This window comes from Microtus pennsylvanicus, chromosome 1, assembly GCF_037038515.1.
Source record: "Microtus pennsylvanicus isolate mMicPen1 chromosome 1, mMicPen1.hap1, whole genome shotgun sequence".
In the NCBI taxonomy this organism is placed as follows: Eukaryota; Metazoa; Chordata; class Mammalia; order Rodentia; family Cricetidae; genus Microtus; species Microtus pennsylvanicus.
The window spans coordinates 85,614,743-85,629,085 of record NC_134579.1 but is presented as its reverse complement, the minus strand read 5'-3'; the positions used below and the strand labels follow the sequence as shown (position 1 = coordinate 85,629,085).

At 46.2% G+C, this 14,343-nt stretch overlaps 1 protein-coding gene across 1 annotated transcript in view; it reads left to right on the top strand.

Annotated features, from left to right (window-relative positions):
- The first annotated feature begins 207 nt into the window (after window positions 1-207).
- The window catches only part of Rxfp2 (relaxin family peptide receptor 2), an 85,997-nt gene continuing 71,861 nt past the window's right edge, over window positions 208-14,343 (top strand). The window contains exon 1 of the mRNA XM_075968945.1: window positions 208-994. Coding sequence (XP_075825060.1) covers window positions 208-994 — 787 coding nt within the window. The remainder of the gene's footprint in view (window positions 995-14,343) is intronic.

Genomic DNA, 14,343 nt, shown 5'->3' with positions numbered 1-14,343 from the left:
CTCTTGGCGGCTGAGACATGGAAAATGAAGTGTGTGAGATATTCACTTTGTAGCTACTCCTACAGAGGGAGGGTGACCCCGCTTGGCTCTGGGTGGCTTCCTTCAGCACTGTGGGTTCTAACTGCATTATTGGAAAGAGAATCTGGAGGTAGCAGACCCAGCAGTGAGCAGGGGCCTAAAGCATCTGTATCCTAACAGGTCAGTACCATGGACCCAGATGGAGAGACAGCAGCGGAAAGGCTCAGTACCATGGACCCAGAGGGAGAGATGACAGTGGGGAGGGTCAGCACCATGGACCCAGATGGAGAGATGGCAGCGGGAAGGCTCAACACCATAGACCCAGATGGAGAGATGGCAGCGGGAAGGGTCAGCACCATGGACCCAGATGGAGAGATGGCAGCGGGAAGGGTCAGCACCATGGACCCAGATGGAGAGATGGCAGCGGGAAGGCTCAGCACCATGGACCCAGATGGAGAGACGGCAGCGGAAAGGCTCAGCACCATGGACCCAGAGGGAGAGATGGCAGTGGGGAGGGTCAGCACCGTGGACCCAGACGGAGAGATGGCAGCGGGAAGGCTCAGCACCATGGACCCAGATGGAGAGATGGCAGCGGGAAGGCTCAGCACCATGGACCCAGATGGAGAGATGGCAGCGGGAAGGCTCAGCACCATGCACCCAGATGGAGAGATGGCAGCGGGAAGGCTTAGCACCATGGACCCAGATGGAGAGATGGCAGCGGGAAGGGTCAGCACCATGGACCCAGATGGAGAGATGGCAGCGGGAAGTGCAGGCAGCCCTGTTCTGTATGAGAGTGGCTGTTCAGGGAAACCACAGGTGGGATACCGAAGGAGCTGTGACAGTCTGTGGCACTCTAGTAAGCGTGTCTACCAGAAGCAGGACACTGGCTACAGACAGACACAGTTGCTCTTGATTCACCCACTCCCACAACTACAAACCCCGCACCCCCCACTCTCTGAAAGCTATGCATACCCAGGTAGGACAAGAGACAAGGCAACAGAGTCTCTCAAAATGCCCTCTGCACACCTTGTGGACATGGCAACAGTGAGAACTGCGGGCTTTTCTCCTTCCCTGCCCATCAGGAAAAAGTGCATGAACGTGATGCGGGAGGGTGGGGTCTTAAAGGGAGCAGCAGGGGCACCTGCCTCTTCATTCCTGGCCATAGCGTATTCCGCACACAGTTACCATTGCCTTGATCGAAGAGGGCAAGAGCCCAGATCTGACTCCCAGTGGTGGCCTCTGCCATTCTCCTTTGTATCACTGTGCTGGGGCCAAGTGAGGATGGTGAGGCCCCTCCTCCACACTCACCGCAGTGAAATGCTTCTGGAGCCCTAGTGATGGGAATAGGCTGTTTTCTGGCTCCTACATCTGCCCAAGTTGAGATAACTGCTCCCTTCTCAAGACAGCTCCTGGCTTCAGTGTCCTCGGGTCACTGGGAGATGATATGTGCTCTAGTTAGCTTTTCTGTTGTCGTGATAAACACTATGGACCAAAATCATCTTAGGGAGGGAAAGGTTCATTTCATCTTACAGGTCATAGTGCGTCCCTGAAGGATGCTGAGGCAGGAATCTGGAGCAGAGACCTTGGAGGAACACCTCTTACTTGCATGCTTGCCTTGGGTTGCTCAGCTACCTTTCTGATACGGCTCAGTCTAACCTATCTAAGGATAACGCTGCCCACAGTGGGTTGGGCCCACCCACACCAATTACCCATCATTAAAATGCCCCCCCCAAGACTTGTCTACAAGCCAATCCGATGGGGGCAATTCCTCAGCTGAGATTCCCTCTTCCCAGATGTGTCAGCCTGACAACTCACTAAAGCTATCCATGACAGTGTGCATCCCTTCCCAAAGCAAGGCTGCTGGATCGGTCTAACTTCCATGACCCAAATGGGCAGGAAGCCTGTAAGGACTGTGCGCCTTTCCAGCAGCTGGTTTGCTGGGACTCTCATTCCCGATCAACCTCTCCCGCAAGAAGGATTTGCCCTCATCTAGACATGGCACCACAGTGACAAAGGACACACACTCTGCCTCTCTTCCTCTGTTGTTGTCCAAAGTCTCTGAATCCTCTATGGTTCCAGTTTCTCTTCTGCCGATGCTGGATTTCCATGGTTACTTATCTCAAACTGTAGCTATACTCTACCTACCCCTTCTTTGCAAAGGTGGTTGCTGGGTGGTCTTATTTTCCCATCGCAGCATACTTTACTTCAGGTTGAAAACCAATGAAGGCATTCATCACTAACAGGAATGCTAGCCCCTCCTCTATTTTTCTTCCCACAGGCTAGTATGGCCTCACTAAGCAAGAGCTATGAAAGCATTTTTCTTCTTTACACACGCATTGATCAAGGAGAATTCTTAATAAGATAATTAGCCTTTGTAAATTGAAGCAGGAGAAAGAAAAATGTGTTTAATTTTTGGTGGCCTCCAGGGAAGCGATCTATCTACTGCTAAAGCTCTTACGTTCTGAAAGTTTGGACCATGGTCTAGAAAACTATGCTCTGCTCCCCAACACTGTCTCTGTGTTGTGCTTTCTCCTCAGTCTTCCATCTGACCTTTACCCCTTGACTTCTGCAAGTGTATCTGAAATATATACTCCGGAAATATATCTGAGACTTCAGGACATCCAGTGGCCTTGCCAGCACTCCAAGGGATCTAGAAGCACATTGATCACTGGTCATCCCCGTGACTCATGTCCATGGGAATAGGCTGGGATGGAGCGTCTCCTGCCATGGACCACGCCTTGCATTTGAGGAAGCAGCAGAGGCAGGAGAGTCACTCTCTCCTTCCCCTTCCCCCCTGAGGCAGGTCACCAAAGCCTTCTTCCTAGAGGTGCTCACCTGTGACCAGAAAGAGTATCTTCATCCTCAGAGATATGAAGGCACCAAGACAAACGTGAACTAAGTAGCTTTATTGCTTCCCCCAGGCTGTCGTTGCACTGAACCCCATTTGTCCAGCCATCAAGCTTTAGAATAAATATACAAAGAGGCACAGGCTGTCCTGGGGTCTCTGCTAAAGGCTTTCCCTCACGCACTTACCTGACACAATCAGAACCGGTCATGTGGTTTGATGTAGACAAAGCCTTCTCATTTCTCAGCAGCCAGTAGGGAGACAGTAACCCTTGACAAAAAATTGATAGTTGTGGAGTTTAGTGATGTAAAATTTCTTTACTTTTCCTTCTAATCCTAGCTCTCACAATCCCTTTGCTTTGATTTGATTTGACTCATATTTATGAAATACACTTCTTACATTCATTATATTTAGTATGACCAGTGTGGCTTTTCGTACCATTCTAGAATCACATTCTCTATAGAGAGCAATTCTCTGCGTGTATAGTGAAGAAAATAACAGACATTCTGGGCATTTGTTATTAGCTTGTGGGATTTTTAAAGATCTATTTATTTTATTTTATGTGTATCAGTGTTTGCCTGTGTGTGTGTGATATATATACACACGTGTGTGTGTGTGTGTGTGTGTATACACACCATGTGCATGTAGTGCCCACAGAGGCCAGAAGAGGAGCACAGATCCCCCAGAACCAGAGTTCCAGGTGCTTATGAGCCACCATGTGGGTGCTGGGGACTAAACCCAAGTCCTCCAAAAGATAAGCAAGTGCTCTTAACGACTGAGCCATCTCTCCAGTCCTTAGAATTAAATTGCAATGAATGTGTCTGCTGAGATTTCTTAAAAGTTAGGAAGCCTTGAATGCACACTCTAAAAATCTACTTCCTCTCCTGAGCCATAATGACCAACAAGAGAAGCTTCCCCAGAGACACAGCTGAGAACCTGACTGTGAGAGAATCAGTTTTTACAGTGAGATGCTTTTCAGATCCTACAGAATGAGATTCAGAATTAAATGAAGGAAAGGATGCCTAATCTTCCAGGCAAATGTCCTTGTTTTTTTCTTGTAGAGCTCAGTCTTTGATTATCAGTAAAACTGCATATGGGAAGAGATAAGGATATCGATTCCTAAGGTAAACAAAAGATAAATAAACTCAATTACAGGAAATGTATTCTGCCATACCTAGAATGAGATTTGAAGTTCTGTCTTTGCAGGATGAAGCCATGTTTGTGTTAATATTTTGAAAGGTTTTCGGGTTCTTCCAGGAGTGAGCACCTTTCCTGAGGAATTTATGGTTATTATGGAGAAGACTTTGTGATTTGTTTTAACTCGGGAATCTTTTTTTACTATTTTTATTTATTTTCAGGAATCTTTAAATGAACATGAAACATTAACAGGTAAGGAACAGCAGGCCATCCGTAGATTAATGAGAAATGGAACAGAAAATACACAAAAGGGGGGAATGGCTGGAGAAGCAGCAACCATAGCGACAACCACAAATGTAGAAGTTCTTGGCAGAATCCATGCAGGGAAAACAGCATTGTGTTAGACACAGATGGACTAATGCTGGTCTTTGAAAGGTAGCCTTCAGGAATAGCCAGGCTGAGCAGAAGGAGAGCTGAGTGGATTAGAAGAAGGCTAGAAGATGGGGGAGCCCAGATACAGGGATGAGGGAAGTAATGGGGTGCCCTGAGTGCACAGTTGGGGTTAATGAGAGTTCCGGGGAATAGGTGACTCACGTTTCTTTCTTATGTCATCATTCGTCATGCTGAGGGCTTCTTCTCACATGGCCTCCCCTTCTTGCCTCCTGGGTTCAAAATGTTGAAGGGAAATAATGAAAAGGAGAGGCAGGACCCAGACCTCCACTGTTCTAAGCAAGAGGATCAAGAAACACCTAGGGGACAAATGCCTTGTGGAACAGAATATTTGTGTAACTATGTAAAGATGTGTTGCTTTTGTTTATGACACCTTTGTGTTTAATGATGTAAAGAAGTGTTGCTGTTTTACCTTGCCTGCTTAAGGCATCTGATTGATCTATTAAAAAGATGAATGGCCAATAGCTAGGCGGAGGAGGGATAGGTGGGGCTGGTGGGCAGAGAGAAAAGGGCCAGCCTGCCAGGGGCCAGCCAGCAGGGGACCAGTCAGCCAGCCGTGGGGGAAGCAGGAAAGCAGGGTGGGCAGCGTGTAGATGAGGTATATGAGCCTCAGGGAAACACATAGATGAACAGAATCGGGTTAATTTCAGTAAAAAAAAAAATGTCAAAAGCTAGCTAGAAATAGGCATAAGCTAAAAGTCAAGCTTTCATAATAAGAAATCTCTGTGTCGTGATTTGGGAGGTGGCTGGTGGAACAGAGAAAGCCTGCTACACAAATGAGCCCCCAGATGTCTAGAAGTGGGCTCAGTGGGCAGTTTGTTTCCACCACCCAAATGGGCTTCAGCAATTTTAATTTAAATAAGGTGGCTCCAAGTGACTTCAGTTCGCTGGAGAAATCCCAGCGCTCCACAGACTGCAGGAAGGGAGCACACCCTTAGAAAAATAATAAAAGCTATTCGAATTAAAGCAAATCTCAGGTGCTACTTAGACCTCAAGTCAGAGAGAGCAAAGGTTGAAGCTGGATAGTCTTGCCCATTAGAACACTCACACACTATGAAAGCATGCACGTTTGAGGGCTGAGAGATGGCTCTGTGGTTAAGAGCTCCGGATGCGCTTGCAGAGGACCTGAGTCCTGTTCCCTGTACCCACAGGCTTACAATCGTCTCTAACTCCAGTTCTGGGGGATCCAGTGCCCTCTCCTGGCCTCTGTGGGTACTACATACATGGTGCACGTGCTTGTAGATAAAATACCCATATACATAAAACCTTTTATAGAAAAAGAACTGACTCTTTTTCGAAAGAATTTAAATTCACTCCAACCTTTAGAAAAACAATTACAATTACATACCAAGACCAAGAGTCCTGTAAAATACAACAATCACGCCATAAGTCTGCAGTGCCACCGTGGAACTAGATCCTAGGCAAACAGTCCAAACAGGCGAACCGCAGCAGAGTCTGCACAGGTGGAAGTGGACCGGGAGCAACACATTTGAGACAACTAGTCTGTGCCACTGACTTGTCCTCCTTGTCTCCCCAAATCCACGGCAATTTCCAGGCATTTAACAACAACAAACAATCGACTCTGAAAAGCTTACTGTAGATGACAAAAAGCTGAGTAATTGCCAGACTGCATAGTACTAAGGAGAGCAGACCTGTATTTCAGCCGAACCTGGGGAACAGACAGACAGGACACCCACGGAGCCCCACATACCAGCTCAAGACCAACCCCAAGAGTGAAAGAGAAAGAGCAGTCTCTGGGGAGGTTTGTCAGTGCTGGGGAAGCCGGACATGCAGATGCCTGTGTTCCTACGCTTCCACTCCTAATCCCATTCCCGACTGAAGCACATCATAAGAGGCATCCATAGGCATCCTTACGTCATTATACTCAGCTGCGATGGGTTGACCAGACCAGATGGTCGTCTGTGATGACGGATAGATGGATCTTGACACTGTCTTGGGTAGAAACCAGCGGCAACGATGTGGGATTTCCTGCATGCACTGCGGATGAGTGTAGCTGATGTGAAATTGCACCTGGAGGCTATTCACAGAGGGAATTCCATGTATACAGAAGACAGAACAGACAAACGCTGATGTATACCCAGTAACTGCCCTGGTGTTCTTTCTGTTGCTGCGGTGAACATTAGGACCAAAAGCAACCTGGGAAGGAGAGGCTCCATTTGGCTTATGGGTTACAGTGCATCCTTGAAGGGGCCAAGGCAGGAACTCAAGCAGAGGCACGGAGGAATGCTGTTTTCAGGATTACTTCTCATCCTGCACAGCCTGCTTTATTATACAGCCCAGACCATCAGCCCAGGGGTGGCACAGCCCACAGTAGGCCACTCCACCCCCAATTAATCACTTATCAAGAAAATGTCCCCGTGGGCTGGCTTACAAGCAAATCTGAATTGCCAGAGGCATGCTCTCGACTGAGATTCCCTCTCTCAGATGGCTCAGGTGGACAAAATGCTAACAGAGCCATCTTGATGGCAACCCAGAGAGAGAGGAGCAGAGCCGGGATGAATGATTTACTCTGAGACGGGACTGTGCTTCCTCGTGTGTGCACAGGTCACACGCCTCGGCTTAATAGTTTTATGGAAATGACTCGGCTGTACAATTAAGAGCGCGACATTTTCTGTTAAGCTTCACGGATTAGGATATGAGCCCAGTGAACACAGCTCAAGGAAAGGCAGCTCTCAGATAACAGGGGCGAGAGCCCTTTTTCGTCATAATTTAGCTTTACCTAATTAGGACACAACAGGTTTTGATTCATGCCATATGTTTAGAATTGGGATATTATTTTCCTAAGCTAGTTCTCTCTCTTTAAAAAGTTAAAAATCCTTTAAGTGATTGATGGTTCTTTTCTAGGTAGAGTTGTAATAAATTCTTTTCATAAAAAATTAACTGAATAGCCACCAGAGACAGAAACAGAGGAAATGATATTTCTTGGTAAACTCCAGGGGCATCTGCAGTAGATTCGTAGCACAGTTAAGCGTTCCCGAGTGTTGTGGCTTTACCTGCCTTCTGTTCCTTCATTTCTCTTTATAGAATTGCCAGTTCTGTGAATGGGCTTGACCTCAATCAAACAAAATCCTCAGTTCGAACTCACACGCGAGAGTTCAAACTCTATCTTAACAGCATATTCTTAATTAAAATATACTTGCTTAGGACAAAATGACAAACAAAATTGAAAATTAGATCAAAAAACACGAGGTAATTCTCAGGATAATATATAGTGCCTATTTTGTGAGCTTCCTCATGGCCGAAGCTTACTTAGACAAACACTACCTAGGAACCACGAGATGCGGAAGCACACACTTAAATTCTCTAACCTTAAAGGCAATAACTTGAACCAGCGTCTCAACAAATGAGACGTGAGTGTCTCCGGTAACTTCCATCGAATGCCAGTGGCTTCTGTACAAAGTACTTTCTTATTCACTACCAACTACCAACAAAGGCAAGACAGCGTTCAGAGTGGCGGTACTGAACCCTTTGTCTGATTCAGGGTCCCATTTTAGGAAAAGCGTGTTTAGTTCAACAGTGCTGAGAGATTGTGTCCAGACACAAATGTGCCCGAACAGAACGATGCACAAGGCAAGCCAGATTACAAAACCACAGTGGGGAACCGGAGGATCAGACCAGCAGTTAAGAGCACTGGCTGCTCTTCTAGGAAACCCAGGTTCAAAGCCCAGCGTTCACAGTGCAGCTCACAACCACCTTTAACGCCAGTTCCAGGGAATCTGACACCCTCTTCTGGCCTCCCTGGGCACTGCATGCATGTGGTGCACAGACAGGGATGTAGCAAGGCACCCATACATCAAAAAAAAAAAAAAAAAAATCTCAAAAGAAATAGAGCCATAGGGCACCATTAAAAAAAATTTGAAAAGTGTACATTATTTATTGCAGTTGTCAAAGAAAACATTTATTAAACAAGGCTAGGAGGAATTTTGAAGGTTACTTATTATAATTTATTACATAATAAATCCATATCAATGTAGCATTTTATATACATATATAAACATGTTTCTGCCTAATTGATTTATTTGACAACTTTATCAGCTAGGTTTTATGCTTTTGTGGATCTGCAATTTGTGGGAATGGAGGGAAAAAGTACTTTTGGCTACAATGCTCCATTTCCCTCAAAGTTAAGAAAGTACATTTACTCTCGGAAGGCCTCGGGATCCCCTCACGCCTCACAGACTGCCTTCTGGCGTTTTCCTTCAGGCGAGCAGAGAAACAGAGTCAGTGGGACTCTGGCGGGGTGTGGTATGGTGTCACTGCGTCACTCTGCAGATTGTTTCAACAGACAATTGCAGTTCCCTGCTGACGCTAACTGGGGCGACTTTTAACAAGGGGCAATGAGCTCTGGTACAGCTAAGTACGATGGAACCAAGCTAGACAAAAAGTCCGGGGGCCTACTCTAACTATATGCAAAGCTTGGATTTCACACTTCAAAATAAATAGGAGGAAAACGTTATCTTTAGGGTCCACGACACTATCAAAATCAGACTGTCACTAAAGGGGAGGGTATGTATGAAAAACTGTAACAAAACTTTTGGTTTATGTTTTTCCTAAAAGAAAATGTATCTAACTTTCCATTAAATTTAACAATTTTGCTATTTGGTTGGCAAAATTTTAAGCAAATTAGCATATAAGATTATATAACGGAAGGGCATGTATCAGATTTAGCAAATAAAACAAAGACATGTCTTTTAAAGAATCTTTGAAAATTGAAATGGCCATGAGTCTTCTGTTGGCAGAAATATATAACACAGTCTTTATACATCTATAATACACCAATGTCTACACAAATAGACACAGATATAGGTTAGAAACTCAGAGTGATTTGATGGTTAGTTTTTGCTGACTTAGAACAAACTTGAACAATCACAAGAGATGGGAAATGGGGCTTCAACTGAGAAACTGTCTCCATCAGACTGGCCTGTGAGAAGTGCGGACTGCAGGCAGGTGGTCTCGGGTTATATAAGAAAACTAGTCACGTAAGCTCTGAAGGACCAGCCAGTGCGCAGCGTGCCTCCATGGCCTTTGCTTCAGTTTCAGCTTTGAGCTCTTGCCTTGGCTTCCCTCGTGATGGACTGCAAGACTCAAGCAAAACGATCTCTCTCCTCCCTCCCTGGGTTGCTTTTGTTTCCTCACAGTAACAGAGAAGCCAACTGACAGGGAGGTTGTTTAAGGCCTTCCTGCAACAGTATGAATAGAAAACAAAGAAACACTTCTCAATGTTCATGACTGAAGCTTCCAGGACAGAGTGAGCTCCAAGGGTAAGACTGGGCTGTGCAGTCTTCTTAGGTTCTTCTGTTGTCTTTGATATGGTTTCTATGGCTGTGAAAAGACACCATGACCATGGCAACTCTTATAAAGGAAAACATTAAATGGGGTGGCTTACAGTTCAGAGGTTTAGTCTATCATCATCATGGGGGAGACATGCTAGCATGCAGGCAGACACGGTGCTCAAGATGGAGCTGAGAGTCCTACATCTTGGCTTCCAGGCAACAGGAAGTGATTTGAAAGACTCAGCTTGGCTTGAACATAGAAGAGGCCCCAAAGCCCACCTCCACAGTGACACACTTCCTCCATCGAGGCCACACCCATGCCAACAAAGCCACGCCTCCTCAGAGTGCCATTCCCTATGAGCTTATGGGGGTCAATTAGAAACAAATTATTACACTTATATAAGCGAAATAATTAAGTTCTCTGTGAAGCCTGGCGATGCGGGCTTGGTATGTGACCACTGCCTCTAGAAGGAGTGGGCGGTTGGTTGTCAGACACGTGTCTATAACTACAGAAGACAAGCAATTTCCTCTGGGAGGGGTCCCAGTCCATCCTCCCTTCTATTCAGCTCTCTTATCTTTCTAAGAAGTCCAGGACCCTGAGGAAGCTTATTTTGTGTATTTTTCTTTTTTAAATAATCTTAGAACCTCCCCAGAAACTCTGTCAGACACAGCCTCTGGGATCCCTGCGAGCTGATTAGAGGCCAAATTCAATTCTACCACAGTAGCCCCAGCTCCAGAGTCCAAAGAACCAGTGTGAAGCGATTGTCCTTCCTAGCTGGCTTTCTTTACACTTTAGGGGAAATTTTGCTGATTCAATTATGCCCCATGTTGAGAGGCTAGAAAGGGAAATCCTGAGAAGGCTCCCTGGCTGGGTCTGACCGGAGCAACTTCTAGCTAAGGTCCAACAGTTTCATTTTAAAGACTGGAAGTAGAAGTGCCGGTATTCTCTAAATTTACTCTTAAGTACCCTATAGGTTGCTGTCATCCGGGTATCATACCCGAGCACAAGCCACAGGAAACGGAACAGGTTTCCTCTCCTGTCTGAGTGGGGTGGTGGTTCACTGTGCTAGAGTCAAGCTGGTCATCTGGAAGCAGTTTCCAGTCTCCTGCGCAGGGGTGACACTGTTCCCCAGTTTCAGCAGTTGGTTTTCTGATTTTGTTCCCTGGGGCACCGAGCGTGCTGACCTTGCTTCCACGTGTCCATTTCCACGGTCGGTAAACAGGAAAGGCTGCGTAGAGCGCGAGAGCGTGGCTGGTTCAATGCCGGAGAGATCGTTCTCAGTTTGTGACGCGGTAAATCAAGACGCGGATTCTTTAGGTTATCAGGAAGCCAAGCTGGGCAGCAAACGCGGTCGCAGTGGATGCTGAGAACACGCCAGCAGGTCTACCTCTGCTGGGAGGGACGGCGCATTGTTCGCTACAGCTGAAGCAAAGCTCCGGTAGCTGAGCCAACTTGCTGAGGGCTGTAGTTCAGACAGTCCAAGCGCAGTGATTCTCCTCCTGGCACGTGAGCTCTTTGTCAGTCATGAAGTCCTTGAAATTGCCCACTCCAGATGCTGGATTTGGCCACTTGATGGGATTGTCAACAAAAAGCCACCCTTGCAGTTGGCGCCAATGGGATCCATCATTGATCTCTTGCTCTTCGGGTTTAGTCCCGCCCTCTCTGCTTTCTTTTCCCGACCCCCAAGAGTTGTGCCTCCTTTTCTCTGGGATGGGTGCATGGTACTTGGAGATCTTTCTCTTTGGAGCCGTTTTCCTTTCCAAACTCACTGCTCATGATGACTCAAGCTTTGGATAAAAGTGGCTGTGTAAACTTTGACTTCCCTGAAATCTGGATTCAAACTGACCAGGGTCCTACACAGACATGAAGGTGCTGGCATGAAAAGGTAATACACACAGAGCAGCATCTACCCACTCAACGGTGAACTTACGGCCACCACACCCTTTCCTGAGAGCCAGTTCCTCCCAATAAAATGGTGCTAGCAAATCAGAGATTCTTTAATATTTTGTCAGGATCTAGAATTCCCTCATCCTCCTTGATACCCAACTACCTGCTCTTAACCCTTAAAATAATGCTTCCTCTACATGTTTGTGCAGTGCCCCTGGAGACCAAAAGAGGGCACCAGAACCCCTAGAACTGGAGTTAGCAATGGCTGTGAGTTGGCATGTGGATGCTGGGAACCACTGAGCAATCTTTCCAGTCCCCTCTTGGTACTTTTAAATTAAAGATATTGACTAATTATAAGGGAACTAAAAGAAATATTTCTCTTCATTTAATTATAAGAAATAAAGGAAAATATTTTTCTATCATGTACTTTAACTATTAATGAGAACAATTAATCAAGAACTAAAAATAGGCTATTTCCTGAGAACTTTACGTTATTAAATTTATCAATTTACTTATGGATTAGCCAAAAAATTATGAATACTTTTATTAATTAAGTTCTTTGAGATTAACCCAGTTGTATCATATGGTTTATTCATTTTAATATGTGGAAATAAAAATATAAAGAAAATGAAAAGAGACCATATGAGGTGAACAGAAATAAAGAATGATAAAGGAAAAAGTCACGCCTCCACTCAGCTAATGGAGGTTAATGGAGGGTGTTCCATGTCCTCAGCTACATGCTAGAAGGAAGAAAAAGGAGGAAGAAAGAAAAAACAGAAGGAAGGGAAAGCCCTGTTTTGACCCAGAAGAGGTCAGGGGTTAAGTACCATCTGCCACAACTGTGGAATGTCAGGTGGTTTATCACCTGAAGGTTGTCACCACCAGCCTGTAACAAGTCCCCACAGCACACCCTTAATCCCTCCTCAAATGCAATAATCCCAGAGATAAAGTCACAATGGCAGCTGCAGAAGTTCACGCCAAACCCACACTCAGATAAAGGACATTAGCCAAGACTCAGATGAACCAGGACTAGGAGGGTGAAATTTTGCCCATGGGCTGGAGGTCCGCCAAAATCCAAAGTGCTCCCATACGTTTTTCCAACAAATATTCTGAACCGTGTGGTCATGTCATAAGTTCACAGTTTGATGTACTGAAAAGAATGAATTATAGCTACCTCCCCCCCACCCACACACCTTGTGAAAGGGCCAGAAAACACAGAAGAAAATGAGAGGCCTGCCCTGTCCTCTGCTCAGAGTACTGGAGAAAGTTTGCTGTAGTTTTCTTGTTGACTTGGCAAATGTATTCAGCCATCTTATTTGGCCTTCAGACCTTTAAGCTAAGATGGGGGGGGGGGGAATTCTATGTAGTTCTTCGCGTTTCTTCAAATCCTATTTGCAGCTTATGAAATTATTTTACCGGAATTGCAAGAACCTGGATATGCAAAATGTTGAAAGGCTTTGCTGCATCACGAAACATGGCTTTCTTGATGTCTTGGGGCCAAATGAATTCTGGAGAAAGACAATCTTGGCTCATAAATGCAAATCAGTTGGCTTGTGAAACCGTTGGGAAGCTTCTTTTACAGATGCTGTGGTGGTGACTGTTTCAATATGCTGTTACATGTTGCGAATGCTGGCAAGAGCTTTAGACACAACTAGTGCTGAAATTCTGCAATGTGAGATCTCTGTAAGGAGCCGGAAATCCAACACCAGGTGTGATAACATGGACCGTGATTCCAGCATTTGGGAGGCTGAAGCAAGAGCTTGAGCTGGAGGCCAGCCTGAGAGGCACAGGGAGGCCTCCCAAATGGAGCAAAGCCTCCCTCACTTGCCTTGAGTTTACTTTGGGGACTGTAACTTCCGGTACTAAAGTACAGCACCGGTGAAAACGGCGGCAGAAGTCCAGCTGATGTAATTGGGTGTCGGTGTATCTGAGTGTGCTCAGAATACAGTGAGCTGAACACAGAGAGCAATGCAAGAAACTCCTAATATAATGGTTCCAGAAAGGCTTTTCACGGGGTTTGAATGCTACCAAAAGGAGGTTCACCTATTGTAATGATCTGTTCTGTCTCTTTAAGAGACAAGCCACGCCCACTCCATCTGCTGAGACAGGCTGATCTTCAGCTTCCAGCCTGAGTTCCCTCTCTTTTCCATCTCCCTCTCGAAGAAGCAGTTTCTGCGTCTCCCCATTTCTCCCCTTCCCCCTCTTTTCCTTCTTTCTCTCTTCCTCTCTCTCTCTTCTTTCTCTCCCCCTCCCTCCCTCCCCCTCTCTCTCTCCTCTTCTCTTCTCCCCTTCTCCCTTCCCCTTCCATAACTCACTGAATAAATGTTCATTCTCACTCTGCATGGCGTGCCTATCCATGTCTCTTTCTCTTGCCCTCCACTGTGTGTCTCCCTGCCCTGGACCAGCTACTGCTTGGGAACCTGCAGCCATCCCTGCCTGGGACTGGCTGCTCTCAGAGCCCGCTATCTGCTGCCACATGGTCCGCTGCCACGGCTTGGGGACATGCAGTGTTTCTGCTGCCTGCCACCGCCAGGGATCCTGCAGCATTTTTAATAATCCATTTCACCTATTGCAGACAGACCACTGCAAGAGCCCTTCCCCCCCTCCTAGTAACTGACTCCCAATTTGCAGTTCTGCAGTCAAAAAGGAAGGCTTTGCTGTCTTTCTCCTCTGGAGCAGTGACTCCTTGGTGACACATATGGCTACCGTTCTGG